The following is an 18,411-nucleotide window of genomic DNA, read 5'->3' on the forward strand; positions in this document are numbered from 1 at the left end:
GCTAGTCAGCAGTTAAAGAACCTAAGCGACCAGTTTATAAAATCAGAAATTGCAGCTTCACCACTTAAATTTGACTATTTACAAATGATAACAGAATAACATCTGACCTACTTTGTAATGAACTTATCTAAGGTTTTTGCGAGGGTCACGCTCACTAACAGCGAAATTTGATAGTAACATTAAACGTTCATCAAAATAATAATAAGATTTTAAAACTTTCAAAAGTTGCCACAAATCAGACGTCGCACAGTTTTTTGGTCCATTGTTAGAAAATTCGAAATAACATGGACATTGGCAGGGGGTTCATGGTTGCAGTGTACTAACGCATGATCAATTCATGAACTGTGGCACCAAATCAAAGACATCAAATCATCGTCTTATTGCTTGTAGTTAATCGTGGAAAAATAGTGTACAAAACTCGTTGGAAAGTGTCTATTATTTGCTCGTGAGATTTCGGCACTTGGCTTGCGCCTTGTGCGTCGAAATTCGTATTCGCACGATATTATTGACTTTCCATGTTGGTTATGTGATATACCACTTCCTAACAGAATCCTGAGATTTAGCTAAATTTCAAAGTTGCACGCGTCATTTGTAACAAATTGACGAGGATCTTTACGAGGGAAGTTATTCGACTATTGTTGACCAAAGTAACATTCAGAGATTATACAGTTTTATTGATATACAAAACATGCAGATTGTTATGAAGTAAACACATACGTCCCTCCGATATAATGCCTATGGGTTTTCTAGTATGTACGGCGATGACCAGTGACGGCGGCGTTCGAATAGAGGAAAGCGTGGAAGCGGTTTAGCAGAAGTCTCGATGGCGAACTCTACAACAACCCTGAAGGTGGCGATCCCAGACTCTCTGGAAGAACGCACGGACCACCGTCGGGAACAGGCAGTCAGTCATAATCGCTGTAAATGAGTTAGTCGTGTAAATTAGTACTACTGAGAAATAAATTGTTAAGTTTTACCCACACCCATTTCAATTACCGAACATCGTAATATTTCTCATCGAAGCTGAAATAAAACATCAGTATATATTTAACCTGAAATTTTTTTAAGTTGTATGGATTAATTAGCTGTTATTATTATATTTAAAGGCTTGTGTTTCAACTGTGACAAATACAGGGTGTTATTGAAAGGTACGTACAACAAAATTGACAGTTCTTCGCGAAACCTAAGAAGTCTGAAAATCTTATTTTGTGTTATCAAAATTATAAGGGGAAAATTGACCCTTATCCAACCTTTTTAGACGCTACTGAAGGATAAATAGGTGAAATTAATTTATTTTAGTAAATCCTAGCAACTCTAACAATAAAACTTTTTTCACGACTAAATGTTGGCATAGAAACGAGAGATGACCTTTTTATCAGAGGCGTACAACAAATTTGGACATAAATTGTAATAATTTTTATCTCTAAAAGGAGAACACTTTTACCTGAACTTTTTTTAACTTTTGGCACCCATACCTCGAGACCAATTGTCGATTTTATTTTGTACGTACCTTTCAATAACACGCTGTATACAGAAAGTTCAAATAACATCACTTTGGAAAGAGTGTAGAAACAAAATTAAATTAACCAGTACCTATGTGTTTTTCGTTTCATTTTTTTGTTGTTATAAAATAATCAAAATCGCAGAAAGAAATCTCACCAAAACTTTACGTGCATAATGTTGTAACTTTTTTTTTTGTTTTTCTACGCGATATTTTGAGATTTTAAAGCATTGTGCTTACGATATGGTATTACCTATTATAAGTATTAGTATTTTTTTTGAAAAAGGAAAAACACTAGCGACTGACTTACAGGTTAACAGAGTTTTATGTATATATATGTACATAACATGTAAAAACTAAATTGGTCTTGCATCTCTGGCAGATCAGAAAAAAAAAGGTCTTGACATCTGGACGTCGATTTGCCGTAAAACGCCGACAAAGACAAAAAGGTCCAAACTTCCAACCACACAAGTGTCGCACCGACACTGGGCCAGAGCGTACCTAATTCTGACATATTGCAACAAAACACACTTACAGCACTTACTGGGAGCACTTATTCTTAAGACATATACATTTTCTACGTTTTTCATATACATATGTTTTAATTGTGGTGCTTAATGAGGATTACACAAAGTATAAGTGTTGATACAGTTCCACTCAAAATTAATAATTCCGTTAGTTGTTGTTTTCTTGAAAAAGCTTCGGACAGATCAATTTTATTTTTTGAAACCTACTGTTTTTCCATAGTGAAGTCATCAACAGTTTTTAAATGGTAACTTCTTTCGGATTCTGACACATCTTTTTATTAGTTAATTGGTTGTAGAAAAAATTGGTACCTTACATAAGCAAGTTTTTGGGAAAAATTGTATTATTATCTGTTATCTATTACATTGAAAACAAATGAGGGATTCTAAATTACTGAAGCCATTGTATCAAAATACTGTTTTTATCTGCCGAACAAAAATTTATGTTGTAACAACATAAAAAGAAGTTTCTTGGAATCCGAAACCTACAATCATGGTGCATTTAACCAAACGCGCGAAAATCGAAATTTTTATGATAGTAGGGAACGGTACCAGATTAAGAAGTCATGGGGAAGCATATGCGTTATTTAATCAACAACATTCTGATACATTCATAATCGCTAGATCTGCACTAATTTGCAGTAAGTAGAACAAATTTTTAGATCATGGTTTTGTACGAGATTTACCTAGACGAGGTCGACTTCCTGTACCTACTACAAAACACAAAATTAAATATTTTACTGGAAATCGAGGAAAATCCGTATGTGTCTAAAAAATCTGTACAAAGCACACTTAAACGAAGATGATCTGGACCTGCGCTTAGAGATTTGCGAAGATTGATGTTACGTTGTGGTAGAATAGTTAACTTTCTAAATATTCTATACTTTTACTTTCAACGGAACAGTAAATCGCCATAATTGTCGATACTCGGCGCGAAATAGCCTTCTCTGGACACAAGAATCTCATACTAAGCATCGCAGCAAAATAAATGTGGGGGTCCTATTTTTTTGAACAAACGTTAATAGCTCTAGTAGTTACGTATGTTTCCAAACCATGAAAAAAGTGGTGTGCCAGACCAAACAACAAGTTTCGGTTTCAACAAGGTGGAACACTCTGCATTTTGGCGTGGAAGCGAGAGGGTTTGTTGATACCATTTTCAAGGGAAGGTGAATAGGGTGACGTAGACCATCTGAATGATCGGCGCTTTGTATCTTTTATTTTGTCAGAAGTAGAGAGCGGAAAATATGCAGCAAAATTTTGAGAAATATGATCGTATGATATGCATCAAATTTATGCAAATATGCAGTAACAAAAATTAAAAAAAAAGCTTAATAAGCGAAGTAAATTTATTTATAAAATTCAAAAACAGGTTTCCCCAGCTTACGTTTTATTACAAAAAATACATAAATCGCATTGCAAAGTGTTTAATTACATCTCACTAACACATAAATCACTTTTTAAAGAGAATATTCTTATACTAAAAAGTAAATATAAACAGATCAAATTAAAAAATAGTAGTAATCCACTATTTAATTACTATTTTGGTAAATATTTATTTTTAGATATTTTTCGAAATATTTTAAAAAGTTTTTGCGGTGATTCTAAAGTAAATGTATTTGTAAATAGAAAAACTGCGTACTACGTCCACAGATGTAAAAATACTTACCGGTTTAGGGCAGCTGCGACAAAACACAGTTCGTTCTTGAAGAAGTTCAGGAAAAGGTTTAATCCATAAATTAATTTGAGTTATCTTCGACATATTGATACACCTGTATTCCTTTAAATGCTTTCAATACAAACTCACGATGAAAAATAATAGTATAACGTCCCTTCGACCACCACTAAACGTACCATTAATACACTTAACTAACGAACAAAATATTGGGAATGAACGATATTTCCAAAAGTAATTAGGGCGCGAATTTACCTGGAATGATAGCTTAACACCCAGTGGTGTCTTCAAACTACCATAAAACCCAAACCTTTTCTAGTTATTTGAAGCTCAGGACAATATTTGCAATATGATTAATAACATTTCGTCTTTCTAGATAAATGCCGATAGAATGACAATATTTTTTTTTTAAATTAGCACAAAAATTGATAAAAATGCAAAATATGCACCCGTTCGGTGAAATATGCAGCAGAAGGCAAATATATGCAAATATGCAATTTTTTTTGTAGCTGTATTCATTTTTAATTAGCATGATTCGTTCACATATTAAATATGAAGACTTATATGCAAAAAATAACGGATATGCAAATTTCATAAAATCCGCTCTCTAGTCAGAAGTATTTAAAATCTAAGGTCTACATTAATGAATCAAACAATCCGATGACAAAACGTTTCCACACGTGTTTGTCTGTGCCAAATGGTTGATATATGGCACTTTGAAGATTAATGGTAGTTTTGTTGTTGAATTTCATTTCAGACTGTATTAATACATCTAATTTTTGGTTTTTCAAATGTCATAAAATTTCCCCAAAAAAATGCAAATGTTGGCTACCAACCTTTTTTAATAACATTTAACTACTAAAAAGATATCAGAATCCGAAAATTGAAAAAATTGGGGGTGCAATAAAAATCGTTGATGATGCAACTGTGCAAAAATCGTTGATTACAACAATAAATGTGTACATCAAAAAGTGTAATTTAAAAATTTTTGTTTCTCTTTGTCAGCACTCTGTACGTATATAATTAGAATAAGTACATATGTATGTATATTTATAATAATTATTCTGGCAAAAAAACAAAATTAAAAAGATCTAATAACAGAGCAAAGTTTGGATCTATATGTATAAATGCAGAAAGGCGAAAAGAATGCTTGGGCGGAATAACAAAAATCAGAGATCAGGTGTTTGTCTACACGAATAATGCTAAGTAACTGGAGACATAATAGGAAATATTGAGGGTTATAAATGACGAAATGCGTAAATTTTAGGTGGGACGGTAAAGAAACAGGAAAAACTTGTGGAATTTTGGTTAAACATGCAATAAATTGTGTAGACTGATGTTAACAAGAGCGAGAGAAAAGAATAACTCAACAAGAAATAGTGCGTTTACTTTAACTAAGATATAGTGATATATATACAGTGTTTTATGTTTTAAGTGGTGTCACTTGCATTTATAAAAATAGTATCGTGTAATTCCTATTGATTTTCAAGAAATGAAAACCGTTTCTGTTGCTGAGTATCTAAATTTTTATGCTAAGTGAAACACATTGTGTCTGTTTTTTTTTCATTGGCACTCAGAACAGTTTCAGATAAATTTTCAGTTTTAAAAATAAATTCTTACACAAAAATAAAGTAAAATAAAAAATTGGAATGAAGCGTAAAGTTGTTATCATGGTGTATTTATATTATGTGTTTAACAAAAATTTCATTAATTTCTAAAGATTAGCATTTTTTGTTATTATTAAATAATTATATCTGAATCACATATCCCGCAGTTTACCATTTTAGTGACGAGTTAATTATAATCATTAAACTGAATCACAACTGGTAACAGGATGACCTATCCCCTCTATGTTTACATGGACCAACACTTCGCGCTCACGTTTGGAATTTAAACTTACCAAGTCGTGCCGATTGAATCCGCGCACATGGTATTACAACAACGAAAAATACAAGATTTTGTGCACATAACTTTGTCACAGCGAAGTAACAGTAAGTGACATGGGAAAAGTACGGTGTTCGAAGTGGTGCAAATGCATTCCATGTTTTCGTGCAAAATTTACCCCAAATCATGATACACCCCTACAGCCACTGCCAAAACCCAAGGAAGCAGGTAGGTGCGATTATGGTAGTGTTTTATGCAACATAATCTCATAAGCGTTTTCAAGTTATAATTTAGAGAATTTTGTAAAACTAATTAAAATTAAGCTGTTTACTTGACTTTATCACCTTATTACGTAGTTGCTGAAATGTAGGAATTTGATGTTATTGAGGGCAAACACAATCAACAAGCTGAAAATAGCGTTAGTTAAGAGTTTTAGTGGCTTGTTTTTGAAGTATATGAAAGCTTTGATGAATAAGGTTGTTTAGATGACGTATTATTTTATTCCAAATTTATTACTTAAAATAGTTCGAAATCTTCGGTGTAGTTAAGATTTTAGTAAATATCTAGCAGGTCATATTTTTACAGTTACAGTGCTCTTAAATCATTGAAAAAGTAAGCGAAAATAATGTTCAAACACAACTGAAAATTTAATTGTTTGATGTTTTATTAGTTACACAGCCTTAAACCACTATATATGTACAATATTTACTTAGGATTCATACATAATAAAATTTGATTAGGTGTTGATGAAATTTAAAAACTAGTACATATATCTTTTACTCGCCTTTAACCATTTCCATTACCTACTTTAAACAATACATTTGTTGTGTATTACGTTTGAAACTATACGCGACCATAAAAAATAACTACTTTGCAAACGCAATTCAGGTGGAAACAATTCGAACAACACTCATTTATTGAGAGAAAAACATCAAGGTGAACCTCCTTACGTTACTAGTTCCATATAAAAATGATGCTGCAGACTATAGTAAAAATACAAGTGATCCACTGCTCCAGTATTTTTATTCCGCAAAAAACAAACAAGGTTTCTAATTTTAGTGTCAATTGTACAGAACGAATATCTTACTACTCGTATCGCGATATTCACACATAATGAAGAAAGACGTAGTAATTGAGTCAATCTCGACCACATAGTAGGTAGCATTCAGAAAAATAATTACGTCATTATCATGCATACAATCTGTTTATTGAGTGAATTATATCATTGAACGAGTTAACCAGAATTAGTTAATATGAGTAATGTGTTTTATAAGTTCATCATCATCAATGGCACGCTTTCGTCAGTGGCTAGATGGTATTTTTAAAACTTGCAAAAGGATGTATTTTAGTGAAAACGTAAAGAATTATGTAAACATTTCTGATTAGATGCATGTCACATAGTATTCTGTTGCTGCAATATTTTTAAACATGCTCTCATGCTTGAAAACATGCTAAATGTTTTTAGTGCAGTAATGGCATGAATTTCCATGTATGCATGAACAATCATGCTAATTTTAAAGTACGTTTTAAATAAATATTACAGATAATAATGAATGAAGATTTCCGACAGTTTTGTTATGTATGACTATGAGTCAAGCGGTTTACTTTCCATTGGAGTCTCGTCGGACGTCAAGGTTAAATACTTGACCTATTCTTAAATTAAATAACATAAAATAATCGCTGGCGTAATTCTTCCAGCTTACCACACCTTGTCCCATAATATGACAATAAAAAAAAATTCTGCCCCTCAGTTACGTTGTGTTTTTTTTTTCATTCGAATCTGTAACATTACGAAATATTTTTTCGTCGTTTTTGAAGCATAATCAATACCTCAAACACATTCACGCATATTTTTTAACACATTTGTAAAATCAGTTTTTGAGACATTGTTGACTTTTGGGTTTAGGATAAATGTAGATATTAATTTTGATAAAAACAATGCAAAAATTTAGCGCCCTGATGGAATTTTTAGAAAACTATAGGAACATCATTGCGATAATTAATACAATAATTCGATTAAACATTTTGTTTTGAAATATGTGTGCTAGAATTTTTAAAAGAACGAAATGATACTTCCACCCTACAAGAAGAAATGATGTAATAAATAATTTTTATAGACAAAGTCGTCAATGTTATGGAGACATTGACAAAAATATAGTTAGTACCGGTTGAATATTCATGATTGAAGCAAATTTTTGTTCTGGTAATTCTAAACTGTTGGCAGTAATGTTACCATGCCAATTTTGATAGGAACATGCCTAATAACGCACAAACATGATGAGAATTTAACTTAGTGTCCCAAATTTCATTTTGACAGTCAGGTATGGTTTCATAAAATTTTAAATATATTGCTAACTTAACAAAAAAATCATAATCATTAATAGTCACCCGGTATTATGTGCACTGAAGTAATTTTTTGTGTTTTAACAACATTTCTAAGAAGTCCGAATGTAAATTAATATATAAATTGTAAAATTTAATTTTAGAAACTTTATTTTTCGTAGGATAGATTGTATCACGCTGCACATTTCAAGTAAAATTTAGATAAGTAAAAATTTTTGAGTATCATAGATTCCAAAAAACTTAAAACCCCTTTAATCTTTTAAAAAATACCTATCCAGTAAGCTGATGGAATCTAGCTAACTGCCCTTAGGTATGTAACAGTGAAGTGTTTTAAACTTATATGTGTTATCGGGGGCATTTGCCTATCCAACGGTTACAACTCAAATTCTAAAGTTCCAACTATACAAACATTTTTAAACGTAATACATAGGTACTTTGTAATATTTTCATTTTTAAACGGAATCTCCAGATATGAAAATGTACAGAAAATACATTAAAATCTACCTTGTAGATACCTGAATCTCATCACATAAGCGATCGTTTCAACTGCGTTTGATTTCTTTTTTATTTCTCCGTAAAAAGGCCGAAAAATGTTTTTAAATAATAATTTCACTGGAAATAAAGATTGTTATTGACTGGCATTCACACAAGACTTCCATCATTACGGTTACAATGACATGCTTTTGTTAGATTAATAACAAACTTCCAAGATCCTAAAATTACAGCATACAAATTCGTCTGCTTTTATTCTCTATCTCATTCCATCCTCAAAAGCCTATCGTAACTATTGATCATTTATCCCCGCATCACTTGAAAAGTGACCTATACTACTCTGACCTACTGTTGCTAACCTATTGCTAACAGATTGTTCGAGAAACTTATAAACAATACGACATGTTCCTAACAAAACAGCTTTTTGTATTTTGACAATTTCATTTTTGAATCATTTATATGTTAGTAGTGGAACACAGAATACATTTACTGCTTTCATTAAACTCTTTCCATTTGACCGTATCTTCAAAATTAATTTTAATCTTTCCAGACATTGTTCTTTGAGCTTTGTTTTGGTTTTGGGATGACCAGTGTGGGAGGACTGATGAAAGCCCAGATATTTGTATGTATCATTTCGTTCTTAGGCTTCGATTATTTCATCATTCTGGGTTACATACGATATTTGTTGTTGAACACCTCTTCTGATTGCTGAGTCTTACATTTCGCAACATCAAATCTCATTCCAGTGTCACTGGAAAACTGTTATGTTAGATTTATTAGATCTGTCAATTGATTTTTATATCATCCATATAATATATTTACATATGTAGCAAGTGACTTAGTCTATATTCTGTTTTGGTGTTAATTCTTCTATTGAAACCATATTTGTAGCTGTTCAGGATGCGGGAAAAAGAATTTATTACCAAACAGAACTCTAGCGGACTGAGGGAATCACCTTGAAAGATTCTTCTTGTGATCATTATTGGATCTGATTGAATTGTTTGATCATTTAAGTTGTTTTCCAAAATTGCATTGAATATTTGAGAAGAGCACGTATTTTAGGATCAGTTTGTATAATTCCAGAATTTTGCATAGGCAAGAAAGCTAGACTGAATCATAAGCTTTCTTATAATCAATCAAAGCAGTATATATGTTTCTGTTTTCTTTCCTAGCTTGAATGTATGAGAATTAAAATTTATTTGGAAAATATCCTCATTTAAGCTAAGACAGTTATACAACCTTATGCTGGAAATCAGTCGACTGTTGATGTGATGATGTGTATTCGGAATTCTGTAGAAAAAGGTGTTGTATGATCTGGATCCTATCCTAGGAACTAACAAGTTTACCTCATTGAGGAGCAACGGACTGTTGATCTGTCCATTGAGGACTTTTTGTAAAAATACCAATTTGGAAATATTTCGCCTAGCATTATAGTGAACTTTCATTAACAGACCAAATAAGTTTACGCTGTTAATAATGCCGTATTGGGTAATGTCCAAACATTTTAAAATATAAGTGTTTACAAAATTTTCTTAATATATTTTCTAGTGTAATATTAATATGTATTTGATAAAATGGACTCCAGATAATGCTACAATATTCCAGTTTGGACCTCACAAGACTATAGAATAGGAGTTTAATACATGATACATTTTGAAAATCAGATGTATTTCGTATAATAAATCCAAGCATTTTTAGTGCAGAACAACTAATGTTTTCTATGTGCGGAACAAAGGTTAATTTCGAGTCCATCATAACACTTGATTACATAACTCTAAGGGAGTGCCTTTAACATGATAATAAAATTCATGCAAATTTGGAATTCTCCCAGATTTCATTATTTTACATTTTTTTATATTCACTTCCAACATGTTCCTGTCACGCCATAATAGCAATCTATCCAAACTCTCTTGTAAATTAAAACAATCTGCTATCGAATTTATAACACTTACAATTTTTACATCATCTGCATATATAAAGGTTTTACAATTAAGATTCTCGAGGACATCATTAAAAAATAAAACAAATAGTAAAGGTCCCAAATTTAAACCTTGTATAACTCCCTGGCTAATCTTAAACTTTTTCGAGTTATGACCATTGTATTCCACATACTGCACTCTATTAGTAATTACTGATTTCGATAACATGATTAATTCATCAGAAATTCCATAAATTCTTAACTTAGACATTAACATACACTGATTCACTCTATCGAAAGCCTTTAACAGATCAGTATAAATAACATCCACCTGTTTCCTTTGATCCAAAGACTTCGAAATAAAATTTGTAAATTCAAATAAATTGGATGTTGTTGATTTGCCCTTGACAAAACCGTGTTGTTCAGGTATTATCATATTGCTTACATGTGAATAAATTATATTTGATACAATGGATTCAAAAATTTTTGCAAAATTTGATAGAAGTGCAATAGGGCGATAGTTTTTAATATTCATCTTGTTTCCACACTTAAACACGGGACATATTCTAGATACTTTCCAAACACAAGGATACATTGAACATTTTAAAACTAAATTAAATATATAACATAAAGGTACTATAAAACAGTTAATGCAATCTTTAACAAGAAAAGCTGGAATCATATCAGGTCCGCTAACATTATTTCCCTTAAATTTCTTCACAGCCTTTACAATATCACCTTCAGTTATTACAAACTTATGTAAAACATATTAACATTATCACAGATCAATTTATCACAACGAAGAGAACGGCACCGGATGGAATCACAAAAGTCACAGCCATAGCTTGCGTTATCACAATTTTTGTCACATACAGCATCTTCATTGAAAACCGATGCAAACTGACATGCAAATGCATCCACAATATCTTGTGACGTGGAAAGCTCTTTGTCCTCATACACCATATAACCAGGTATGCGGGTAGTCTTCCTTTTTGAATTAACAAATGACCAAAAACTTTTTGGGTCATTTTTCACTGAATTTTCAGCCTTTTTCACAAAAGTTGAATATTCAATGCGGACATCACGTTTTATGATTTTTTTCAAACTTTTGATCACATCCAAATCAAAAAGTGATTTTGTTTTGCTGTAATGGTTCCAGTGCCTTCGCTTCAGCTGAATATTACTTATAATGGTTTTCGTGAACCATACAGGGTAACTATTATGAAAACTGGAATGGGAACATAATGGTACATATTGCTCAATTGTATGGTTTACGATACTGTAGAAGCGGTCACAAGCCTGATCAAGATCTTTAATACATAGGATTGAGGACCAATCGACTGATGCTATTGCTGCATACAAGTTTTGAAAGTCTGCTTTACGATAATTAAGTTTGTTCATGCGGTTGTTACCCTGAAAGGATGTTTCTTTCATACATTTCATTTCTACGTAGATTTTCAAGCACGGATGGTGTGAGTCTTCCTTCAGTAAGGCCATCTCTTCTCTCACTACTTCCACATTTGTATGTTCGTTTGACAGGACTAAATCCAAAAGCCGATTATATGAATTCGTGATTATGTTATGTTGACGAAAATTACAGAATTGCAAAAACCCATTATAGATGTTAAATAGTTGAGAAGTCCTACGCTGTACAACACAGTCCCTCAGCTCTGGTACTCGTATATTAAAATCCCCACATATTAAGACCGGTTTTTTTAAATCAATAGAAGATTCTAGATTATCCAAGAATTGACAATAATCTGCATGAGTACATGTAGGTGGAATATACACATTAAAAATGGATATGTATCATTTTTTTGAGATATTTATACCCAATACATTTATTTTCTTAATTGGACATACTAATTCAATTTCTCGTGTCTTAAAGCTATTGACTACCGCTGTAAGTACTCCTCCTCCTCTACCCTCAGCTCTATCATTACGGAATACAGTAAAATTATTTGGAAACAATTCAGACGATAAGACTTTATCCGTTAACCATGTTTCCGTTAACAAAATTAAATCTACATCAATTACACTTGCAGCTAGATAAAGTTCATCAGTCTTTGTATTTAGACCCCTAACGTTTTGACAGACTATATCAAATCTTAACAAGTTTGTGGCACTATTATTGGCAACTTCCTGTTGAAAAATTATTGTTTTTTTAATGTAATAATTTTAGGTACCAAATTGTAATATTTTAACTTAATGTTTGTTTCACCTTTGGTAATGCGATCTTTAAACTCTTTCCGTACAGAATATGCTTTATTTTGGTGAAGCTGAGTTAAGTCCCTATTGACATAGACGTTATTTCGTGATGATTTATAATTTCTTAAAACAGTTTGAGCATGTTCAGCTGTCAGGAAGACTACTTTTAACAGACGAATTTTTGACTGCATAGGCTTTCCAATACGGAAACATTTGACAATCTCATTTGTGCTTACAGTGTCTGTAATGAGTTTCATAACGCTGTTTAGATCATCTTTATTTTTTTCTTCAGGGGTATCGGCCTGTGATTCAGGTATATTACTGACGATAATATTGGTAGATCGTCTTTGCCGATCCTCAATTTCATTTTCATGTTATATATTAATAAAAAATAGTAGAAATGTAGATATGATTGGTGTAGTTCAGCTTTGGATTTATAGTAAGGCACACTAGGCACTGGCCTAGGGCATCAAAGCTGGAGGGGCCCCAAAACCTTTGGAAATGTATATTTAAAATAAAAAATTGCAACATTTTATTATTATCTTAGTACTCATCGACAAATTTTTATTTTTTTTTTCGGGTAATTCTTTGTGGTAGGTCACCGCTGCTGACACAGGAAATCACATGTGCAGAGGCGGTCAGTTTGCGAGCAAATCAGTACGGAATACTGAACCTTATAGAACCCGTATCCTTATGTTAACAAAGGTGGGTTTGCCGTACAAATCGTGTGAAAAACTATAAAGTAGTTTCTGAAATTCGTGAGAATTTAAATAGGAGATTTTCTAAACAGGTCATTTAAGAAACAATATATTTCAGCATCGTACAGTAGCAGATTAGAAGCTTTCGGCACTTCGCAATTTGTGCAGTAGCATTACAATTTGATTTTTATTTCAGTACCTTTGTACTGTAAGTGTTATTGTTGTCAGTCATATTTAGAAAAGGTAAGTTTTCAGTTCTTGTAATTTTCATAAAAGTCAACGGCATTTCATTTTTTATTGAAGAATTTTTTATGTTTAAAATGAAATTAAAATTCATAAATTATTAATAAATTTAAAAAGGCCCTTTGACATTGCCACAAATTTAAAAAAAATGTCAAATTGCTGTTAATTTTTTTTCCGTTATACAAACAGTGTATAATTTTTTTTCGGCTTCGACAGGCGGGTAGAATCTTACGAAATCTGCTATTCAAAATGCCAATATTTTGAAGACACTTTCGGGCACCCGTTGGGAGGCTCATGCTGTGCAACTTTAGCAATCTTGGAATCATTTAATAAGATAATAAATACTTTAGACTTTAGACTATATATTTACAAGTATAACTTGTAAATTAAGGTAGATTCTTGTTCAATAAAGAATTAATAAAGTTTAAAGGCGTTATGCAAACACTCCCTTATTCCTGGGGAGGGTTGGGGGCACCACCACTCTTTGGTGCCTAGGGCATTAGACTAGTTAAATCCGGCCCTGTGTAGTATAGATATTTATTTGTCTTTCAATGTATTGTTCTGAAGCTAAAGCTGCGTTATTATTAATATTATTATTATTATTAATATTATTATAATTAATCGATTTGAGTATGTTTTCATACTGAAAATTTTTGAAAATAACATAAAAAATTTGGAGATAATTCATAAACTTCCGAACTTAACATTCTCAATATCAGGTATTAAATATGAAAGATGTAACAATACCTGTGAAATTTTGTAATTTTAATAAATTCTAATTTATTTAAACCAATGTAGTAGCATACAGAATGTTGATAAAGTTCCTCACAAAATTTATAATTCCCTTAATGGACGCTTTAGAAAAATCCTTGGACAATTTAATTTAATTGTTCAAAATGATACTTTTTGGTGTAAAATAGTATATTAACCACGTTTATGCACCCAAGACGCACAGTGTCATTTAATTTTAAAATAATTAAATAAATGTCAATTCTCAAAAAGTATCATAGTAGTAGGATATTTATTTGTGCCAGCAGAGCCACTTACAAGAATTGAGTTTTTGTGATGAAGCGTAGCCAACGAGCAGAAAAAAGTTGTACAATTGATTTGCCTTGATTTACTAATGATCACTGTTTTTCATTGTATTTTTTTTTTTTGATAAAACGCTTTTTGTTTTTGTTTTCTTTATTTGAAGTATAATCATAAAAAATTAATAACTAAATACTCTAAAAATACCATTTTATGTATTAATAAAATTGTATGGCCTTGTTGTGTCATTTAGGTCAACAATGGTCAAACGACATTGTCGGTAGGGATCTGCGTCGATTCTGCCCAAACGACGCCTGCTAGGTAAATTTCAGAGTTGTATTTAGGAAAATAGTTGTTTCTTAGAGATTCATTCAGCGAAATTCATTACAAAATAAACAAATCTGCCCCTGTTCATTATTGGCGTACTGCCAAGCTTCGGTCAATCTAGGAGTATGATTTTCGGATTATGGGTTTAGATTGTTTAAATTTGGGACTATAAAATTTTATTAGTACATCTGCGTAAAAACAATGTTCGCGCGGTACTGTAAGAGCATGTCTTGAACCGTACTACTTGTTGAACTTTTCTTTGACAACATTAAAAATACCCATCATTAAAAAAATGTACTTTGGCAAACAGTGTTTAAAGAATGACAAAAGTTTTATTCTTACATTTTTAGATATAATTACCTTAACTAACGCAGCAACATTCTGATTTGAAAAACTAAATTTTAAAACTAGTCTTTTTATACTTAGGTGCTGTATCTAATAATACTACAATGTTTTTTCCTCAATAACATATGTATGTGTTCCGAATTTCAGCAGCCTCTATATAAAAAAAGCTAAAATGAATGATAAATTTCAGATGACACCCTAAATTTAATTTAATAACATAAATACTCACCCCAATTTTTAGCTCTAGCATTAATTAGGAATTATTATAGACTAAATTATAAAAATATATATGTGGCATATAGATCTAGTTGAGTACATTTGGTATTTTGCAAAGAAATATAGTTGTACTTGCCATTTATAAATTTTGGTCCCTAGTGTCAGGTCAGGTCAGGTCATAGCACTTGACTAAAAAATAGCATTAGTCGCTAAAATTTGTTTTTTGTAGAAGAAACAGACGGTCTTCCATATATTGACGCCAAAGAAGATTCCGATATATTAATAATAAGAAAAATAGATCCATGTTTAACCTTAAATGGTGTATCTCATCACACCTCAAAGTTTGAATTGATGAATCGTCAGTATGAACCACAACTTGTAGTTCGACGAGGTCAAAGCTTTAGACTCGATGTTACACTGAATCGACCATACAACGAAGAAAAAGATGGGATATCATTCATATTTACAGTTGAGGGTAGAGTACATAATATATAATTTTTTGATTATATTTTTCTGTAACAACCAATATTGTTGTAGATGATGAAAAACCGAATTATGGTCATGGTACCTTAGTTGCGGTTCCACTATTAAAAAGACCCGATAGACACTTATCATGGAATGTGGTTCTCGAAAATGCGATAGACAATACGTTGACAATCCAAATTACCACCGCTTCAGATGCGGTTGTAGCCAAATGGCATATGGAAATTGATACCAAAATAATTAATGATGGAGCCTATAGTTACAGCTGGGACACGGGAATTTACATTTTGTTTAATCCTTGGTGCAAGCAAGATCAAGTTTACATGAAAACAGAAGATTGGCGCGAAGAAACAATATTAAATGACGTGGGAATTATTTGGAGAGGAACAGCAAACAGGATGCGCCCAGTTATATGGAAATATGACCAGTTTGAAAAAGATATTCTTGAATGTTCTCTCTATTTGATCCATGTTATTGGGAAAGTGAAAAGCAATTATAGAGGAGATCCCGTCAGAACAGCTCGAGCTCTAGCAGCTGCTGTTAATTCCGCTGACGATTTAGGTGCCGTCATGGGTAACTGGTCAGAAGATCACAGTGGAGGAACCGCGCCGACGAATTGGTTAGGCAGTAAAGAAATTTTGCAAAAGTTTTATAAGAAAAAGAAACCTGTGAAGTATGGACAGTGTTGGGTCTTCTCTGGAGTTCTTACTACAAGTACTGTAACTTCAACGATCTTTTGGACTAATAATAACGAACATTTTAGTTTCTAGAGCTGTTGGCATACCTGCTCGTACAGTTACGAATTATTCGTCGGCACACGACACGCAAAGTTCTCTCACAGTGGATTATTTTATGGACGAGAAGGGTTCAATAATGGACGAACTGAATTCTGACTCGATTTGGAATTTCCACGTTTGGAACGAAGTTTGGATGCAAAGACCTGATTTAGGTAGAGATTATGGTGGATGGCAAGCCGTCGACGCTACGCCTCAAGAACTTAGTGAAGAAATGTATAGAGCTGGTCCCACTTCTGTGTTTGCTATCAAGCAAGGAGAAGTTTTAAGACCATATGACGGTGGTTTCTTGTATGCTGAAGTAAACGCAGACAAGGTAAATTTCTTTGTAGAATTCAGTTACGCCAATGCAATTTTTACTCAATTAGGTGATGTCACTGTCCTAATTAAATAAATGTATGTGTGTGGGTTCAAAAAATGTCACTTAAAATCATTGTGATTAACAGGTGGGTGTTTTATGACAACATAGTTAAAAAATCTATTTTTGTAGGTATTTTGGCGGTACGCTGGTCCAACTCAACCTTTGAAACTTCTACGTAAAGATGTGTACGGAGTTGGAAAGCAAATCAGTACAAAAGCACCAAATAGATTTGAAAGAGAAGATATCACAAGCCACTATAAATATCCCGAGAAATCTACTGAAGAAAGAACGACTATGCTGAAAGCTTTGCGCCAATCAGAGAACGCCTTCTCAAGGTATTACCTAAATGAAGACTTTAATGACGTATATTTTAATTTTGAGCTACGGGACGATATTAAAATAGGCCAACCATTTGACGTAGGTTTAGTAATGAAAAATCGAAACAAAGTTGTAGATTATAAAATTAATGTTATTTTGCGCGTAGAAGTCGTTACTTATCAAGGAAAGGTAGGTGAAAACGTGAAAAGTCAAGATTATAATGTAATAGTGAAGGCTGATTCTACCCACGAAGTTAAGATGAACGTAACGTATGCAGAATATTCTAAACGACTTCTTGATCAGTGTTCATTTATAATATCGTGTCTAGCGACTGTAGAGGACACGAAATACGAATACTATGCCCAAGATGATTTTAGAGTGAGGAAACCTGATATTAAAATTATTTTACAAGACAAACCAATTGAAAACAAGGAAGTTATTGCTGATATTTTTGTTGAAAATCCTTTACCAGTACCGTACAAAAAAGGTGAATTTACAGTCGAGGGACCTGGAATTGAGAAAAAGCTTAAAATAAAAGTAAAAAACAACGTTCCGCCTGGTGAAACGGCTAAAGGACAGTTTAAGTTTACCCCTCCTAAAACAGGAAAGCATACAATTGCTGCCAAATTTGTTTCCAAAGAAATCGATGATGTTGACGGATATTTAGTGATAACCGTTGAGCCAAATAAAGAAGAAAATGGAAGTAGACTATAATTTTTCAAGTACAAAGACAAAAAAAGCTCCAACATAAACAAATAGCTAGAGTGGTTCTATAAGTTCATATTTAGGTACCACTTTTAAATGCCAAGCCAAAAATATGTACATTTATTATTATCAATTGTCAGCTTACAGTCCAAACAAAAGTATGAATTGAAATGTTATTATAAAAGCAATACAGCCGATATTTATGTAGACAGCTTTTATAGCAAGTTATTGTCGCAGTCTTCATTCTAGCCATACTTGAATGGCGTGTTTTCTATAAAATACGGCGGACACGTATTTAGGGAACTAATTAGGGTACATACTGATATTTTGTCAACGCCATGTATATGGCA

General features: G+C 32.4%; 1 protein-coding gene and 1 long non-coding RNA gene across 2 annotated transcripts; one reads left to right on the top strand and one right to left on the bottom strand.

The window, feature by feature from the left end:
• Positions 1–653: 653 nt before the first annotated feature.
• LOC135122149 (uncharacterized) lies at positions 654–6,640 on the bottom strand. Its single transcript, XR_010279260.1, has 2 exons — positions 6,366–6,640; positions 654–918 (listed from the first exon to the last, which is right to left on the bottom strand). It is a non-coding gene; the product is annotated as an uncharacterized LOC135122149 (long non-coding RNA).
• Positions 5,477–18,159, top strand: LOC135122140 (annulin). Its single transcript, XM_064046364.1, has 5 exons — positions 5,477–5,809; positions 15,630–15,875; positions 15,938–16,597; positions 16,647–16,993; positions 17,168–18,159. Exons 1-5 carry the CDS (start codon positions 5,698–5,700, stop codon positions 18,068–18,070), a joined length of 2,268 nt encoding a protein of 755 aa, XP_063902434.1. The 5' UTR covers positions 5,477–5,697; the 3' UTR covers positions 18,071–18,159.
• The last annotated feature ends 252 nt before the right edge of the window (positions 18,160–18,411 follow it).

Source organism: Zophobas morio, unplaced genomic scaffold, assembly GCF_036711695.1.
Source record: "Zophobas morio isolate AGI-343-1 ecotype UQ-CSIRO unplaced genomic scaffold, CSIRO_AGI_Zmor_V1 ptg000005l, whole genome shotgun sequence".
NCBI lineage: Eukaryota > Metazoa > Arthropoda > Insecta > Coleoptera > Tenebrionidae > Zophobas > Zophobas morio.